The 19127-nt window shown below is 39.1% G+C and overlaps 1 protein-coding gene across 1 annotated transcript in view; it reads left to right on the forward strand.

Annotated features, from left to right (window-relative positions):
• bma (SCY1-like protein bma) overlaps positions 1-19127 on the forward strand; it is a 1798985-nt gene that overhangs the window by 1473792 nt on the left and 306066 nt on the right. Inside the window, exon 10 of the mRNA XM_068227755.1 lies at positions 13172-13421. Within this exon, the coding sequence (XP_068083856.1) occupies positions 13172-13421 (250 nt within the window). The remainder of the gene's footprint in view (positions 1-13171; positions 13422-19127) is intronic.

Below are 19127 nucleotides of genomic sequence, written 5' to 3' on the forward strand. Positions count from 1 at the left end.
AGTAGAGTCTACCTGCACGACGGTAGTGTTATGAGGTTTGCATAAACATTAAGGGTTCAGCCCTTTAGAATCCCTAAAGTTTATGCAAACCTCATAGCACCTCCGTCGTGCAGGTGGACTCTACTTATTACTCGCTTCAGTAAGTTTGCATTCTAACCTATTACTGCATAAACGTCCGGGCCCTATTTATAAGACAGACCCTCTACATGGTCTTCCTTCCTGGCACCTAACGACAACAGGCAATATGAGGAAACTAGAAGGTGTTCAGTGACGATCAGAACGCATAACAAACAAACACAGCCCAGGTCATTGCCACCAGTGAACTTGCTATGTAAACAAATAGACGTAGCCATCCTTAAGAAATCCCTGACAGACAACACACACCTCTCCCCTTTCCACCGTCTGCAGCATAATTACCGCTCTCTCAAGAGAGACCAAGAGGTGACTCTTGTTCCACCCATCGCCAGAACAATCTCATATTTAAATGGATTTTACGCACAGTCAGCTCGTCTATTGATTTTTCTGCCACCTGAAATAAAACTGCTTCCCCTTCTTCACTTCCACCACGCAGCAAAGACAATGTATATGTAACCAGAAACCAGTATGTGATGTAAATAACTTGTATAAATTACAATTTCAAGAATGATGTGCACAAGTGCAGTTGAAAGTGGGCGAATGTGTATGCGTGCGGGTGTGGGACTTGTATATGAGTATGAGCTCGAAAATGTGTGTATACAGGGGTATGAATGACTTCCTCTCCTTTGTATATCACAAATCAAGATAATGATTTTTCTAAGAATACAGTGTTTGGAGTGTAAATATTTCAATTTGAAATTGTCTAGAAATACATAAATATTCAATATTCAATTCATGTGGGTATGGAGGCACTTCCATGTATGTAAGGGTTTGCGCTTTCTCCATCTATCACCCCTATATTGTACATGTAGAATTTAAGGAAGATAAATAAATAAATAAATAAATAAATAAATATATATATAATTAAATAACATCATACATACAAGCATCTTCATTAGAAACTGTTATGCCTTTCAGCGTTCAGACTGCAAGCTTCTGTGAATTTATTAATCGTCGCCACAATCCTCTATTTGCAACTAGTTCTGTGGTCTCGTTTAGTTCAATACCTCTTATCTTTAAATCTTAGGAAACTGAGTCTAACAATCGTCGTCCTGGTCTCCCTATACCCCTCTTACCTTCCATAACAGAGTCCATTATTTTCCATTCACCTGACATGATCCCCACCACCGAAGCCGGATTATGCGTACAGCTTAATCCATCGAGTTCATTCATTACTTAGCCTTTACTTCCTCATTCCGAGTATCCTCCTGTCATTGTTATCACCTGTTTGTACCAGCAATAATTCTCGCTTCTTTCATGTATGTTATTTCTAGCTAATGAATAAGATATCCTGAGTCCACCCAGCTTTCACTCACATAAAGCAAAGTTGGTCTGAAAACAGCCCGATGTAAAGATAGTTTCGTCCGGGAACTGTCTTATTTCTTACAGAATACTGTTGTACGCAACTGCGAGCTGACTGCATTAGCTTTACTGCACCTTGATTCACTCACACTTACTATATTACCATCCTCGGAGAAAATACATCCTAAATACTCGAAATTCTGTACTTGTTCGAGTTTTATATTCCCAATCGGATATTCACTTCTCTTGGATTTCTTACGTACTGACATCAATTTAGTCTTAAAATGGCTAATTTTCATACCATACTCATTGCGCCTATTTTCAAGTTCCAAGATATTAGACTGCAGGCTTTCCGCACAATCTACCATTAAGACCAGGTCATCAGCATAAGCCAGACTGCTTACTACATTTTCACTTCCAACACTTACTTAACACTGAGGCAAGTTATTTTACACTAATGGACCTATTCTCTCGTACAAGCACTTTAGTACGGTTGATGAGGTAGTGATGATTGAAATTCGCGCCCTATGGTCTTGTGCCTCTTTCTCAACTCTCTCTCGCTTAAATTCTTCATATTCCCGAGAGATATGCTTGTTCAATCTCCTTTACGTGTTAAAGTCATCTGAAAATGTGAAATGTGCAATAAAATAAAAAACAAATACGCAAAACCCTGTAATTTCATTAAAGAGCTAAAAAATGTCGATGTGACTCTAAAAAATTTACAATTGACGGATGATTAAATCAATAGCACTATTATTTATTATCGTTTGCCTTATGTTGACGATTGGATAGGAAAGGGCTAGGAGTGGTAAGGAAGCGACCGTTGTCTTAAGTATGGTACAGGCCCAGTATTTGCCAAGTGTGGAAATGGGAAACCACAGAGAAGCATATCCACGCCTGCCTACAGTGGGATTCAAACCCGCTATCTCACGAATGCGAGCTCACAGTTGCGTGCCTCCAACCGGACGACCAACTCGCTCGTTGGTTTTCTGTACAAAACCTGACCGTTCGCGTGCGGCTTCCCCGCATTCGCGGCATACAGGCAAGATACTCTGATGAATATATTTTCGTTTTTCAAACGGTGTACCCAGTTTCTATGTAAACTAAGTCCAGTGTTCTCAAGGGATGTCTTTGTTGTTGGAAATCATGGATTGTAATTCCGTCAGAAGCATTACATTTTTAATTCAATCATCTCTCGGTCTTCCTGAAATATTTCATCCAAACTTGAAACTAATTGAGAAATATTTGATCTCTGAATATATCTTGTTCTTGGGGCTTGAACAGTAACGACAACAGTGAATCAACCTTCAAAATCTAAGTAGACACTTAAACAGAAGAATCACCGTCAAACTCATTGTACCTTGTCCCGAGCTGTGGTCCACCTTATTAAAATATTCCTTGCCTTATTCTGCAAGGGTATTCCATTTGTACGTGTTCTGATCAAGGCTGAAATTTGTAAACAACAGCTGTGCACTTAATTGCAGTTTCGTTCAGAATGGAATGTCGCCAACCAAAGCTTCTCCAGACAATGTCGCAGTTGTATGTGTTCTGACTAGAACTGAGCTTGTAAACCACTGCTGGGCACCTAATTGTAGTTGACGCCCAGACAGGTATGTCGGTGACGAGGACTTCTCCAGACAATGTCGATTTTACTGCCGGCAGCATATACAGTCAGTTTGCTTCAACTAAAGGCTATTTAGTAGACAAAGCGTTCTAAACATACCTGTCTTTATAATCGGGACGGTAAGAGAATAATATGTTGTAATGAGAAAGGTCAGCTGTATAGCGTGTCAAACATAACTGTTACACAAATGTGTCCTTGCCAGTCACCAAGGCCACGATGTCTATAACTCTGTTATTGTGCCTCTATCCCCAATCGTAAAAATGGCTACTTCCATAGATGTTGATTCATTCTTTTCCTTACAGTATGGAGTTGTGGGTTCGTAGGCCCGGTACAGTCCTTCATAAACAACCACTGGTAGGGCTCCGCAAGCCTCACTTTTAGTAGCAAATCGAGCCTGTATTCATGATTATCATAACTGTACCGTGATTTATACCTCAAACCCGTGCATTTAAATGAAGCGCCTTGAAGAAGGCTATCTAACGCATTAAGTTTGCAATAACTATTTCAAAAAATTTGGACTCTACTCCATAGATGTCTCGGTTAAAAAAATCTGATGTCATGCACTCTGGTGTAAAGTGGAACTACTAAAAATTTAAAGACATTTTGTATTTATAGGTTTTCTAAACAGAATCGAGTATTCCTTGTTTTTGATATTTCAAAGTTTGCAACACTTTTATCTCAACCCGCTAGCTTTTGGAGTCTGACAAATCAGAAATTTTGTGTATTAAATTTTCAGCTAATCTCATGGTTCTTGTAACTTGTCGATTGTCCAATAAAAAGTAGAGGGCGTGTCTGGACTTAGTCCAGAGCCTTCTGGAACCTAACTCTCAGGTATAAAAGCTGACGACTTTTCGAGCTAACTCGTCTTATTGATCGTCTTGTTACTGAATGTGTGTGTTAAGAGAGCAGGCGAGGGCCTCATCCATCGCCAAGCAGAACATCAGGTAAGGTAATGGCCACCATTTTTCTAACTGTGTAGGTATCTCTGCAAGCTAACTCGAAGATAAGGTTTTCTATCTTTAACAATGTAACTGTAAATTTCCTAAAGAGTAAAGTTTTCTTTTCCCATGTAAAAGTTCAAGTAAGTCAAGTGTATTTAACTGAAATCTGGGGATAGAGAGTGCGTTACCCTCTCGGACTCCCCTTCATTTAATTTGGATGTGACTACGATTTTGTAACTATTTTCACTATTGTAAATTGTAACTTATCTTGTCCATCTAGTCACCTCACTATTTTAGGAATAGCCTCTGTATTGTCGGGCCACAAGTCCAAGTGGGGTTTTAATCTTTGATTTCAAGGAGCGCAAGTTTCCGCCTCCATACATTTTTTTATTTTTGGGCCAGTAATTGAACCTGCTGCTTTCCACAAAGGCCCGGTAGAATGGGTTCTCGATACCCTTGTATTATTTCTTCCACGTAAACTTAATATACAACTAATACGGTCTTGTATATTGTAGGTCGTTCCTAGAGAGGCCTGAATATGAAAATTTTTATTGAGCAAAAGTTGCCTTGAGCGCAGTGTCCTTGGTAGAATTATAGAGCACAGAGGCTCTTTCTTGTAATAGATATTTGTGTGAATATTGAATGATGCCTTTGGAAGGCCGTAACTTGTAACCTTTGGAGAAAAAGGTGCTCTTGAAAACTGTGATTTAAATATCCTGTAAAAGAAATCGGGAGATTCGTCTCCTTGCCTATCTAACTAAACACAACAGTAGTGATGTTGGGACTTTTGTAAATTGGGAGCTTGAAGCTCAACGTGTAACTAACCATTTCTTGGTTTTTCTGTTTTTGCTGTACCTTGTACCAAACTAGTTATGTACTGTATCAGGAAGGCATAAGCCCTGGCATATACGAGTTATAAATATTAATGAGCGAACGGCTAAGCTACGATGCACGAACAGCTGTGCGAGAGAAGGTTCTCGTTCACACTGCACTGCGTGAGGGAGTTCGCTTGAGTGGAGCAAGGTCAAGTGACGTCAGCACTGCCTGTAACTTGCCTCGCCTTAGAATTCTCTCGGAACCATTTTTAAGATTTTCAACGACTGGATCAATATATATGAGACCAACACTAAATTGTAGCCCATATTCTAAAAGTACAACCCTGCAAATTTGAGATTAATCCGTCCAGTGGTTTCCAAGATATAATAAGTTAACGCTTCGGAAGTGTTATCACCCCTTCATCACCTGACTAACGAGGTGCAGGTCGCCTACAGGTGTCAAATAGAAAGACCTGCACCTGGCGAGCCGAACCCGTCCTGGGATATCCCGGCACTAAAAGCTAAACGACATTTCTATCACCTGACTCAGAGTGCTGCTCGCAGCCGGATATAAATAGTTCAACGAACTGAGTGTATAGCCAGTGTGTGTACCTTAAGCTCTGCGATTATGACAGAACGACAGTATGCTCCGTCGCGATCCGCGAAGACGTAGAAGTCATACCCGAACACTTTGAAATTGTGCGAAGACGTCGCAAGTAAAGTTTCTACCGCGTCGTGACGAATGAAATGTTATAAAATTTTCTCCGACTAAATCGTCATTGTATGATATTTAGGAGTGTGTTAACCGAGTGAAGTGACAATAGAAATTGTGAATTGAAGTGTAATTGGAGATTCAAGTATTTCATTTACCAGTTGGTTGTATTGTGAACTTTGTCATTTTCGCGTAATTTTGAACTTTGTCATTGACTGTGACAGGATTCTACGACATTGCGTGTGATAAACTAAACTTCTAATTTATGACCACTTAAATGATTCTGAGACACATTTCTCCTATACTAGTACAATTGTGAACTGTGTGAGATACTACTCCACTGAACGTTCAACAAATAACAAAGCTAAATGTGACTATTTTTTCGTGTATTTTCTCGAACTTTCGATTACTACCACAAGAAACTGACTGAATATTAAGAACGTTTTATGGCAATATTAGGTCGTACGAACTCGTGTTATGCAAATTCCGTCATAAAATCTTCTTAATCTATGAACATTATCATTCTAGAGACTGTTGTAGAGACTGTTATTAATGACATTTTTCCAAGTGTTTCATGGACTGTGATGATTATTCTACGGTCGAACCTGACATAATAAATGACTATTATGAACTTTGACAGTGTTTAATCCTTATTCTACAAACCGTGTGTGTGAAAAACTGTGTTTTCCGTTTTGAAAACGACTGTAGGTTATTCCTTCATTAACTTTACTCACGAATCATGCTGTAGCATAGACTGTGATATTCTAAGTCGCGTATTCGACATCGTAAAACAAAAGTGAGAACACGAACTGTGCATTGAGACTTGTGTCAGTCTATAATACCGATCTTAATGATAATTGAGAGTTCTATAGTCTATTACTTGTGCCAATTGAACTTTCCGTGTTCAGACATTATCTGTAAAAGAACATCGGAAATCTTGGCAAAATGTTGTGAGATTCTACTGCGTCGAACGTCGTTTCCAGCCTGGTATTAACGTGGTTTCTTCGATCATGGTACCCATCGATGGACGTCGACGAGGGATAATAACGTGGTATCTTCATTGAACGGACTTTTCACGCTGCTGGTGCTGAGTTCGAGTCTTGGCGGCACGCTGCAGGAAGTTCCAGGCACCAAGCCGCAGGACAGTACTCCACCAACCATTATAAGCAGATTCCTGGTGACTTTCTTATATTTTGAGTGAGTAATTTCACTAACTGACTTTTAACAAAGCACTCAGTTAAGTATAGTGCTCCATCCAACAACAGAAACGTGCTTCGTGTGAATTTCAGCTTGCTATTCATAGTAATTTAAGAAGGCTTTGTGTCTTGCTTTTGAACTGTAAATTCCTATTTAAAATCTTTTACAACTTGAAGTAATTTTACGTAGATGAACTCTAGAGTTTCCCAGTGCAATATTTCATTTATTTTCTTATAAAATCAACTTAGATGAACTGTAGGAGTTTTGCTAGTTGTTTTACGTCGCACTGATACAGATAGGTCTTATGGCGACGATGGGACAGGAAGGGGCTAGGAGTGGGAAGGAAGCGGCCGTGAACTTAATTAAGGTCCAGCCCCAGCATTTGCCTGGTGTGAAAATGGAAAACCACGGAAAACCATCTTCAGGGCTACCGACAGTGGGGTTCGAACTTACTGTCTCCCGAATACTGGATACCGGCAGCACTTAAGCGACTGCAGCTATCGAACTGTAGGAGTATACAGCAAGTGTTTGAATCTTTTATTTGAACTATCACATTCTTAATTCAAGTATGTGTTAATATTATGTTTAAAAATATTAGAAAAATGTAGGTTTGCATCACAAGTGATGGACTGAATGACATTCTATGTGCAAAGTGTTATTTTGGTCTTTAAATCCATTTAAGAAGTCTTAGATGAACGGTAGGGTGTTTACACTCTCTAAGAAAGTGATATTTATTTTGGACATATTTAATCAAGTGAATGTCTCAGAAAACAACAGCACCGATATTTTATTTTGCATATTTGGAAATATTAACTGAAAATTTAATTTTGAAGATTCAACTGCAGGGTGATTTTCATGAATATTTTTAATAAATATTGTCAAAAAGATTTTACCATCTATTATTCGCCCTGCGAAACTACCCATCTCTGTACCTGCTCCAATAAGTAACCGAACACTCCCTGAGATCCTTCCCATGCTCTGGTCCCATAATCATTTCTTGGTACAGTACCTGTAATCGTGTTCTGTCGTGAAGCGAATTGTTTTGATAAAGTTTAATATCGGAAAAGTTATATAACCTTTATTTTTTAAGTTTTAAATTTATATTTGACTGTCGTAGAAAGACCCATTCAAGCCAACACCTTCTTTCATCTCTCTGTTATCAACAAAAACACGGTAACAATAACTACTGTAGGCTTCAGATTTTTAAGAGAAATCGTATAGGTCCAAATCGGCACTTGTTGACGTTTTCACTTAATTACATTTTATTAAGTTGTGAGTCATTCTGTTTATTGTGGCATTTGTTTCATTCAAATATTCGAATATTTAACATTTTAAATAATGTATTTAGTATATTGGTGCACTTCCATTTCAAGGCATGTTTTGTGCAATATTTTACACTATTTCAGGGACTATTCACTCTAGAAGGCTTTGGTTTGGCGTGTTTTGAAGAGAAATGTCTATTTTATTAATTGGCCACACTGCTTGAGCTAGAATCGCAAGATATAGTGTTGTTTTGGTGAAGGATTTTAAAATCTCTTCTGCAGTAGGTGAGCTTTATCGAAACTTTTACTTTTAAATGTTATTTACTCAAAATCACTTTCTTTTAACAGATGCTTCCTTTTCTCAGAAATTACTGGGTGCATTTCCATGAAATATTTACCGAACGTCTGTGATACTGTTCTGGTAGTAAGAATCAACTTTGGTTGACATTTCTTGAATAGTTGACTTTTATAATAAAATATCTGCAGAAGAAATAAAATTGAGGAATTTTTTTAAATCATAACTTTTTCGTAGCACATATTTTTAAATTATTCTAGATCAGTGTATGCAAAAGACACGAGTGAACATCATATTAAAACATCTGTCTACATTCAATAGCTACTGAGAAAAAGGTTCATTTATTCAGCTGCGTTAAGATTGACGAGATACAGTATTACGACTCCCTTAAAACCTAAAATTCGCCCAATAATTCAGGCAAATATTATCTTTTAAAAAACTAAATAAGGCTTTAAAAATGGATAATATGACCAAACACGTTTGTTCCAACGAATGATTCTTGTCCGCAGTTCGTTTATATAAAAGATACTACTGTATTCATTATACAATCTTATTGCATTTCTTCTTCTTCCGGTTTCCCCACACCTATGGGGCCGCCGGTGCGAACAATGCCGCACCTATGGAGTTGGCCATGTTTGACGACCGGATGCCCCTCCCGACACTATCTCTATTTCGAGGAATGTATTCAGCATTGTGTGTTTCTGTGGTGGTTGGTAGTGTGGTGTGTTGTCTGAATATGAAGGACTGAACATTGTATTAGCCGAGCATTCCATTGAAAAATTATGAAATGGCGTATGACTCTTGGTGCCCCAGGACAAGTTCGGCTCGCCAGATGCAGATCCTTTGATTTGACGTCCGTAGGCGACCTGCGCATCGTGATGAGCATGAAATGATGACGAAGATATCCAGCCCCCGTGCTAGCGGAATTAACCGATAATATTTAACATTCTCAACCCTGCTGGGAATCGAACCCGACACCTCTGTGACCTAAGACCAGCACGATAACAGTTAGCCATGGAGCGGGGCAGCATTCAGTATCTTGTGTTCAGCTTTCAGAAAGGAATGTGTTTTTTTTCTTCAGACGGTGTCAGATGTTAAGCGTATCCCAGTTGTATGCCTTTTGATTGGAGTTTGGAGTTTTGTAAATCGTGACTCGGTGTAGTCCCTGCCATGTAAGCGTATACACTAAGGGTACAAGCCTGCTCTTCCTCACCTGTTAATACTGAAGGTAGAGATTTATAGTCATTATCTAACTGTAGGGTTCGATTCAGTGTCGCTAACCATACAGTTTAGGGACCCTACTTTCCGATACGACGTCTTGCAGTCACTGTTACTCTAGCAGGTTGGCACTATGTAGCCATGATTTTTTCGTACTTGGAGATTATACGGTTCTGCCACTGCCATATTATGAAAATCACTAGTGTTACATTTGCGGGACTAAGTAAAGTATTTTACCTTTCTTTTGTAGGATTCTAAATATATGTGTAATGAGAGTAGAATTATGGCATTACGAATAATGCACCTAATAACGTAGTTGATGTTAACTGACGAGCGCAGCATTTTATTTATACGGTCTTAGTTCGCCCATTTCGCATGTATGGAAATCAACTAGAATGTATAACAAGCAAGAAAAAGCCGCGTGAGTTGGACATGCGGTTAGAGTCACGCAGCTGTGGGCTTGCATCCGGCAGATAATGGGTCCGAATCCCACTGTCGGCAGCCCGTTTTCCGTGGTTTCCCATTTTCACACCAGGCAAAAGCTGGAGCTGTACCTTAATCCTAGACCTTCCTTATCCCATCGTCGCCATAAGACCTATCTGTGTCGATGCAACGTAAAGCAAATAGCGAAAAAAAGCAAGAAAAATCTGCAGGAACTCTTCCGAAAAGAAAATCAACGCTACTTCCTCTATAAAGATCAGTTCAGTTCAAATGGAAGGGAATTTCGTTATCAGCCTAACGTAACCTAACTTTTCATGACACAACTTTGGAACGGTTTGTGGACTTTGCCCTTGTGTATTCTTATTGATATGACATATTTATATGTAATATATTTGCTTGTGTGTATTATTACAACATGCTTTCACTTCAGTCCAACAAGAAATAGCAAACTTGAAGAAGGGAGCTGATTAGTATTTACACAAGACAAACTCCGAAGAATACGGTTATAATAATGCGTATTTCAAAATAAAGGCAGAATTACATAACATTAAATTGAGTGAGGGTGAGAGAGAGTATTTCCTTAATTCCTCATTGATCTTGAAAACCGACTTAATTATGAATATCTTGATTGATCATTTACTGAGCAAACGAACCTTCATTATTGATATTTATATTGAGAGTATTTTGTTGATGGTTATTATTACGGGGATACCGTGGTTTACAGTGGTGTAAGAAGATGCGGGCATGAATGGGGGGATACAGAGAAGATCGAATTTAAATTTAAAACTTTAAAACACGATATTTTATGTTTTCTCTTGTGGATTTTTTTATACATAAGGCGAGCTCTATAGCTCTAGAAACAATACTTATTTGACGTTAAAAAGTAATCGGGTACCTTAAAGAGAAGAGTTAGGTAGCTCAAAAGATACAATTACTAAGAGCACTACTGCTCCAATTAATTACAAGTCAGGAGACTGGGCTCCAAAATTCACAACGTTACAAAGAGCATCACTGCTCTACACAATTATTCTCTAGCAGACAACTCTCCAAAATTTACAAGATTCCAGCGTTACAAAGGCACAATTCACTTTTACATTAGGTAAACAACAACCAATTTCTACTGTCTTATTCGCTCGACAGTCTAAGTTACATTTAAATAGTTAAACATCAACAGAAACAATAAATGCCTATACTATATGGCCTTAGTGGAAAAGAAAAGGTTAAAGTTACTGGCCGAAAATCAAAATGCTAGGAGGCGAACACCTGCATTCCTTTGAAATTCACTAGAACATCATTAAAACCCTATGTGGGCTTATGGCCCGATGTTATAGATGCTAAGCCAACACTACGGAGGTGACTAGATGAAAAGAAAACTTTAAATTACAAGAAGGGATAAATTTTAAAAGATTACGAAATCCTAGTCACCTCAAGACCAAGTTGAAGGGGAATACAAGAGGGTTTACACTCTTTATTCCCTGAGTTACTCTAAGGTCTTTAGATTTGTTTGAAAAATTACATTTAAGATTACATTACGAAAGACTCAAACTAGCTTTCTGAAGCTATTACATGATTACAAGATGTCTGCCATTACCTTGAGCTGGTGGACCTTCCTGCCTCCTCTACGAACACATTCTACTGCTGGACTGGAGCGATCGAAATGACAACATGGCCCAAAAAGTCCCAGCTTTTATAGCGGAGGGGAAGGTTCCAAAATTATCTGGGACGAAGCTCCGGACACACCCGCAATTACCATTGGATAATGAAATAAATATCAAAAATTCCTGATCGGTCGAACATTTAAAAGAAGAAGATAACAGTGCTAATAACCTAAGAACACAAAAAGGAATTTACAACACTTCAGTGCCGAAAACCTAAAAATTACAAATGTATTAAATTAATTGTCCATCCTCTGACCAGACAGTAGAGACATCTGACGATAGACGTTCAAACTTCTTTCACTAGAGGTTTCACTGTTCATATTATAGATGGCCTTCTAAAAGGCGCTTAGTTTTAATTACGGAGTTGGTGTAACTCCCGTACAGTTATTTCTCGTAATTTTATACCTAACAATAGCGCATTTCACGATAAGAATATAGTATTGCTCTTATGGACATACAAGGAGTGAACACCCCCCCCCCTTTGAGACACCCATAATTCCTCTTGATTAAGGGATATTATACTGTACTTTGTAATGTATTATGAAAGACAGGTAAAAAGGATATGGCTTTTTTGCCCGTGAGTTATTAAAATAAATGCATAACATTTTCTTCATCACAAATATATTCGTAGGGAGGAAGTACAATGGCAGGAACAGCCATCGCTTCGTTGCCTTCCTTCTTCTGTGTTACTGTAGTACAAGCCTCGTGTAGTCCCTCACTATGTGAACCGCCGGCAGCTCACTTGTGTAGTGAAGTCATCTACAGTATTTATTTGTTGCATGAGCGTTTTTAGGCTTTAAATCATTGCGTACTTGTGTTGAGTGAGAGTTGGTTATATAGTGCATAGTATTTGTGCTTGCTGTATTATTTTCGTACTGTACGGAAGATGTCACTGGTGTGCAGCGATACGTCATGGCATAACTTGTGTTGATAAAATAATGCCGAGTGTTTTATTTGTGCTTGGTTTTGTTACTTAGCTGTTCTTCGTTAAGCATTTTAACTTTAGCACCCTTTTCTTACGACCGCGTTTAATTTTTACTCTTATTTTTGTGAGCGATACGACAGCACAGTAGTACGCCGCATTGCCTCGGGAAATTTATAAAATTTAATTTAATGCATTCCTATCCCTCAAGCCCGTAAAAAATATGAATTTTCTACTTTCTTCCCAAATTTGCCTTACACTTCAATGCTGAGGTTCTTTATGTGGCGTAGTTTACCTCAGATTATGTACAAACCAAAAACAGCCCCTGTAAACACCCCATCCCATTTAATTCATAACAATAATTTGCAGCTCAGTTTCTTCCCATTTTTATCTTGAACTTAAATACAGAATTTAACAAATTTATGTGCCGCCGTTTTCCCGTGATTGTTTTGCGCAGAGCCGTTCGATATGGCAACCATGTTGTCATAAGAGCAATGCTGTTTTCTTAATATGGAATGAAGTATGGTCAAGTTGGCAGCAATGATGAGCCATTAAAAAAGAGAATATGGCGGTGATATTTGCTTTTTAGCGTATAGCCTTTCGTGGCGAGTACTATAGTTAACTGTGTATGTCCTCGCTTGTGTTACAGAGCGCCGCCCTGGTGGCGGTCACTAACGTCTCCGAGTACCTGGACGAGACAGCCATCCGCCGTATGGTGCTCCCGAAGACAAAGTTGGTGTACGACAAGAACTCAACCGACATCAAGATCGTACTCAATGTCCTTTCATGTGTTGAAAAGACGCTGGATCGTCTGGACAAAAGTATGATCATCGATGAAGTGCTACCCTTGCTGTGGGACGTTAGGCTCCAAGATCCGGAGATCACAGTGAAGGTTGTAAGTAAGTGACTTCTCTCTGCTTACTTTACTTCTACCAACTCCTCACAATATGTAAGTACGTATTTCTTTTCACTGTATTACAGTTTGTGGCACTGAGCGTGGTGCGACTGAAACATTGCTTGAATTGTTTTACGATCAGTGACTTTCAATCAAATTGAAAAGTGTGACGCTTAATTTTTCTGCCTAAAACCGACTTGATTGCAAGGTAATGAAGACTGTATCAATCACTACTGATCCGCATTGAGGGCAGTCACCCAGGTGGCAGATTCCTTCGCTATCGTTTTCCTAGCCTTTTCTTAAATGATTGCAAAGAAATTGGAAATTTATTGAACATCCCCCATGGTAAGTTATTCCGATGTCTAGCTTCCCTTCCTATAAACGAACATTTGCCCCAATTTGTCCCCTTGAATTCCAACTTTATCTTCTTATTGTGATCTTTCTTACTTTTAAAGACACCACTCAAACTTTTTCGTTAACTAATGTCATTCCACGCCATCTCTCCACTGACAGCTCGGAACATACCACTTAGTCGATCAGCTCCTCTTCTTTCTCCCAAGTCTTCCCAGCCCAAACTGTATAACATTTTTGTAACGCTACTCTTTTGTCGGAAATCACCCAGAGCAAATCGAGCTGCTTTCCTTTGGAATTTTTCCAGTTCTTGAATCAAGTAATCCTGGTGAGGGTCCCATAAACTGGAACCATACTCTAGTTGGGGTCTTACCAGAGACTTATATGCTCTCTCTTTTACATCAAACCGAACCGGACCATGTTATTTCTATTCTTACCCGTTTTGGATAGTCAGCCCGTCAGCCAAACTATTGGCTCTTGGGCCATAGTAATGGGAGTATTCTCCTTTACATCCTTACTAAAACCAAATACACTAAAAGAGAATACGTGCCACTTTGCGAGATATCGCAAGACATTGATTGCCAGCGCACCTAGCGGGACGGCCTTGAAAATGAGTGTAGTAGTACACTGTACACTATGAATTATGCCGAAAGTCCAAGGCTCCCAGTTGTCCTTGAAAGGTTACAGGAGTTTCTCCATTTCACGTTGGATGGTAAAATCATATTCTGTGACGTTTTTAGCAAAAAGTGGAGTGAAATTTGTTTTATATATCCCCGTGATGAGTTATTACCAATTTAGCAAAATAAACATTGTATTTTAATAATGATTCCTCTTAAAATACCTACGTAAAATTGCAGCTGCCCAAAAAGAAATTTATTTGAGAGTATTTCAAGCAGCTAAAATAACATTTAAGCACCTGAAAGTCCGATGTCTAGTAATCAATATTGCATGTTTCTCTGGTGGTTGAAAGTGTAGTGTGTTTTCTGAATATGAAGAGAAAGGTGTTGGAACAAACACAAGCCCCCAGTCCCCGGACCAGAAGAATTAATTATACTCTATTAAAATCCCCGATTCAGCCGGGAATTGAATCTGGGACCTTCTGAACCGAAGTCTTCAACGCCCACCATTCAGCCAAGGATTTGGACAAAACGAAATCATTATCGAGTTTCATTATTTCTGTTCCGGGGTTTACCTGTGGACCAGAAAGAGGTGAAAGAAGGTGTGGGCTTGAATGGGTCTAACTACGACATCAAAATTGAATTAAAACTTTAAAAGGTTACATTTCTTTTCCGAAAACAAACGTAACAGTCTTTTCCACTGAGTGAACATAACAACAGGACAGGTACAAATAGCAATCTTGAAACAAGACTAGGAAAATTCGTGAATTTTACAGATTCTGGGCTTCAACCTCCAGTTTACAAATTTACAATTTCAAAGTGGTATAACTCAGGCAAGGGCAGAAATCCCCCAATTGAAGAGCACTTTGCTCCAACCAATTTACAGCCTTCCAGAGGCACTCCTCAAAATTACAGCAAACTTACAAAAGAGCTTACAGGCTCTCCAACATTCATCCAATTTTAACCGCCGGCTTAAGGCAACGTTACACACAACTCTTACACTCTCTGGCCCCTCTAGGCACAATTTACCATTGAAATTACCTTTACAGGGGTATTTATTACCCAACGTACTGGGCCTTCATGGAAAAAGAACAAGTTAGATAACTGGCCCAAACACGAAATGAATGGAGGCGTACACTTGCACTCCTAGATAATAAAGAATAAAATCCTAACGGGGCTCTTGGCCCAGATATACAGGGACTAATCCCAAGCTACTGAGGTGACACGAATAAATGTTAAATTAATGCATTACGGAAAGGAAGAAAAACAGTTACAAAAACGGAGTCACCTCAAACCAAGATGAAGGGGAGCTCGAGAGGGTAACTCACTCTCTATCCCAGATTTACAGTTAAAGCTTTATGAAATTTTTACATTAGCCGAAAGAAAATTTACATTTTAGAACAGTTTGTTACATAACTAAAGATTCGAACCTTCCCCTCGTAATAATTTGCGGATACAGCAAGAAAGATGGAATTATGTGGCCTTTACCTTGTAGATGTTCTAGCTGCCGACGAAAGAGGCTGCCCGCCTCCTCCTTAAACACACACACTCAGAAAGACGACGATCAATTGGCGAGGAAACGTGAAAAGCCGCAGTTTATAAACCGTCAGGGAAGTTTCGAGATCATTCAAGACTAATCAGGACACACCCTCTTAATTTTTATTGGCCGATTCAAAGTGAACAAGAAATGCGGGATTGGTTGAAAATTAATTACAAAAATTAGTGATTGGCCAGATTCAAAACTCGCGGAAAGGAAAGGAAGTATTGCCAACCTAAAAATAAATGAACATAGATTCAGTTATGGACAACATAGAAATACAAAACTTCTTTAAATTATAAGTTCTTTCACCTTGCACCAGGGTGCATGATCATAGTTTTTAGTAGTGTCATCTGTAGAAAACTGTTCAAACTTCTTGATGTATACCCAACAAAACAAGGAAAAATTCAGTCAGTTTAGGAAACTACACAATAACTAAATTACTTAATATTTCAGTGGAGACATCTTCTGATTAAAGTTCCAACTTGTTGTGTTATCAGTTTCACTTTTTGACCGATAGGGATGTTCATTAAGGCGCATATTAGAATGCGCGGCGTTGAGGTGTACCTCCCGGTAGAATTTCTATCATTATTAATATTCAACTCTCGTAGTAGATCAAAGCAAAAATCACTATTTAGTTTCATTATTTATATCAATTTTAACATACAACTTTTGCAGATTCAATCTTGCTGCCTGATGTTTAAGGTCGAGCCGCCAGGTGCGCCACTGTCAATAAGTCTCTCAGGTTGGTACGAGAGAATACGGAAGTGTCCAGTATTGTCTATAGTGTATTTGCTACAACCCCTAAATACCCCCATAATCATGTGCCGAGATTTGTACCCTTTATTTACATTCCTATCCATGTGATTACCCCAATGATACCGTAGAAACATTGATTATTACGGTAACGCTCTAATACATTATTGGAATTTAATGTGTACCGAACCTAAATACATTATTTTAAGTAATGAAAATGAAAATCCACAGCTTTTTGCCAGTCATTCAACCGGGTCAGGAATGGAATGAATGAAGCCCCCATCTGGCGGCGAGGATAGGAAGTGTGTCTTCTGCCGAAGCCTAACGCTCTCCTGTGGAGCAATGATTAATAACTGACAGATGAAATGATTATGAAGAGTGTTGCTGGAATGAAAGGTGATAGGGAAAACCGGAGTACCCGGAGAAAAGCCTGTCCCGCCTCCGCTTTGACCAGCACTAATTTCACATAGAGTGACGAGGATTTGAAAGATGAAACGCAGCGGTGAGAGGCCGGCACGCCGCAGCCTGAGCCACGGAGGCTCACATTAAGTAATATTCTTCTTCTTTTTCCACCACTTACCCCACTACTGTGGAATCGTGGATGCTAAATGTGTCACAAATGGGAATTTAGCTCTGTTTTACGGCCGGATACCCTTCTTGTCGTCAACCCTATATGGAGGTATGTAATCACTATTACGTTTTTCTGTGGTGGTTTTTAGTGTGGTTTGTTGTCTGAATATGAAGAAGAAAGTGTTGGGACAAGCACAAACACCCAACCCCCGAGCCAGAAGAATTAATCAAACGCTAATAAAATCCACGATACGTCCGAGAATAGAGCCCGGAACCCTCTGAACCAAAGGTCTCGACGCTGACCATTCAGCCAAGCAATCGAACGCTCACATTAAGTAATAATATACCATTATTTTTATTTCGTGTTAGAGCGTTGGTACATTATGAGCAGTATAAATATGCAGAAACCACAAATTATATATTACAGTGCACAAAACACAAAATATAATCTACTTCAAATATTCTTTTTGTTTTTACTTCGTATTCAGACCTAGCAGAACATTCTTCGTTCCTATCGCTTTCGTCAAAATTTTCTTATCGATTTCAGCTCTTTCCAGTTGCCTAGTGTGTTGCGAAAGACCACGTCTGTGTATAAAACTTGCCAATCATCCATTACCCTCCTGGTTTTCCTCTCTGTTCTCATTAATCTTATCTTCAGTTCTTGCGGAAGAAATCTGCTATAGCAGCTTCGGCTTCTCCCTTTCCTCTGCATTTGACAATAATTTTCTCGTCTTCTTCACAAAATTCGCATGGTCTCGTGTACTGCAGAACGTCTCATTTCAACTAAACCAAGATAATCTTCTATTTCTATATTGGCCTTCTGATAATCATATCATCCATCGTTCTATGATTTGCATTAACTAGTTCTACCACAGAATTAAGACATCCTCAAGCTCCTCATGTTTCACACGCCTAAAGCATGCTGAACTAACAAAAGTATGTCTTTTGATTCACTCATCTCTTTACATTCACAATATCAACTATACATATCCGACTAACAATATTTCTCCATAGTGAATTAGATACGATAGCTTTTTTGCTGGTCATTGCAAACATCTAGTGCATTGACAAACTTCGCGTTTCTTGTAAGAAATATCTTAACCTTGGTGGCTAACAATAAAAGACACATGAAAGAACGTGGGTTGCTTTACCTATGCTTTAGTAAGTATTAAGGCAGCGAAACTAAGCTGCTTTTTGTTGTTTCACCATAAGATACAAATTTACAACACGTATAGCTTTTTTTTACAAAGGCAACTCTATCCGCATTTGTGATACAACTATAGTTCTGATGGTTTCCAGAAAATGACATAAATGTGAACTAAAGGAAATTATCTCAATTTCTATTAATATATTAACAACATAATAATGTTATGAGCTTTACGCCCCACTAATTACTTTTATCGGTTTTCGGAGTATCAACAATATGTACATGAAACATGAGAAATTATGAGTCTGTCGTTACACCTTCTAGCCGTGTAAGAGGAGTCAAAATTCTCTCTTAACTTTACATGAACAAGATGGCGACTTGAGGATAAAAACAGTCTCTGATAATGGTAAAGTCGAGTCCTATGGTGCTTGTATTGGCCGTTGCGTGCTCGGCCCGCAGGATTCTCCAGCTGGTGGCATTCTCCTTTTCCTTCCATTTTTTCTTCTTGCAGTTTTCATTCCCCGCACTAAAGGGATGGAGTGGGCCACGTAGAGGATGTCACCCTCTCTCTGGCCAGGATTATATGTGTCTCTTGGCGAGAGGCTTTCCTTATACTAGCTGCAGCAGTGACGTAGCCGCTGACTCACGAGCTTCTGCCATCGGCTGTAACAGGCTGGTACTGTATATTATGGAAGAACCCGCGCGCGGCGCGCAGGATTCAAACAGGCTCCA

This window comes from Anabrus simplex, chromosome 5 (assembly GCF_040414725.1).
Source record: "Anabrus simplex isolate iqAnaSimp1 chromosome 5, ASM4041472v1, whole genome shotgun sequence".
Lineage (NCBI taxonomy): Eukaryota > Metazoa > Arthropoda > Insecta > Orthoptera > Tettigoniidae > Anabrus > Anabrus simplex.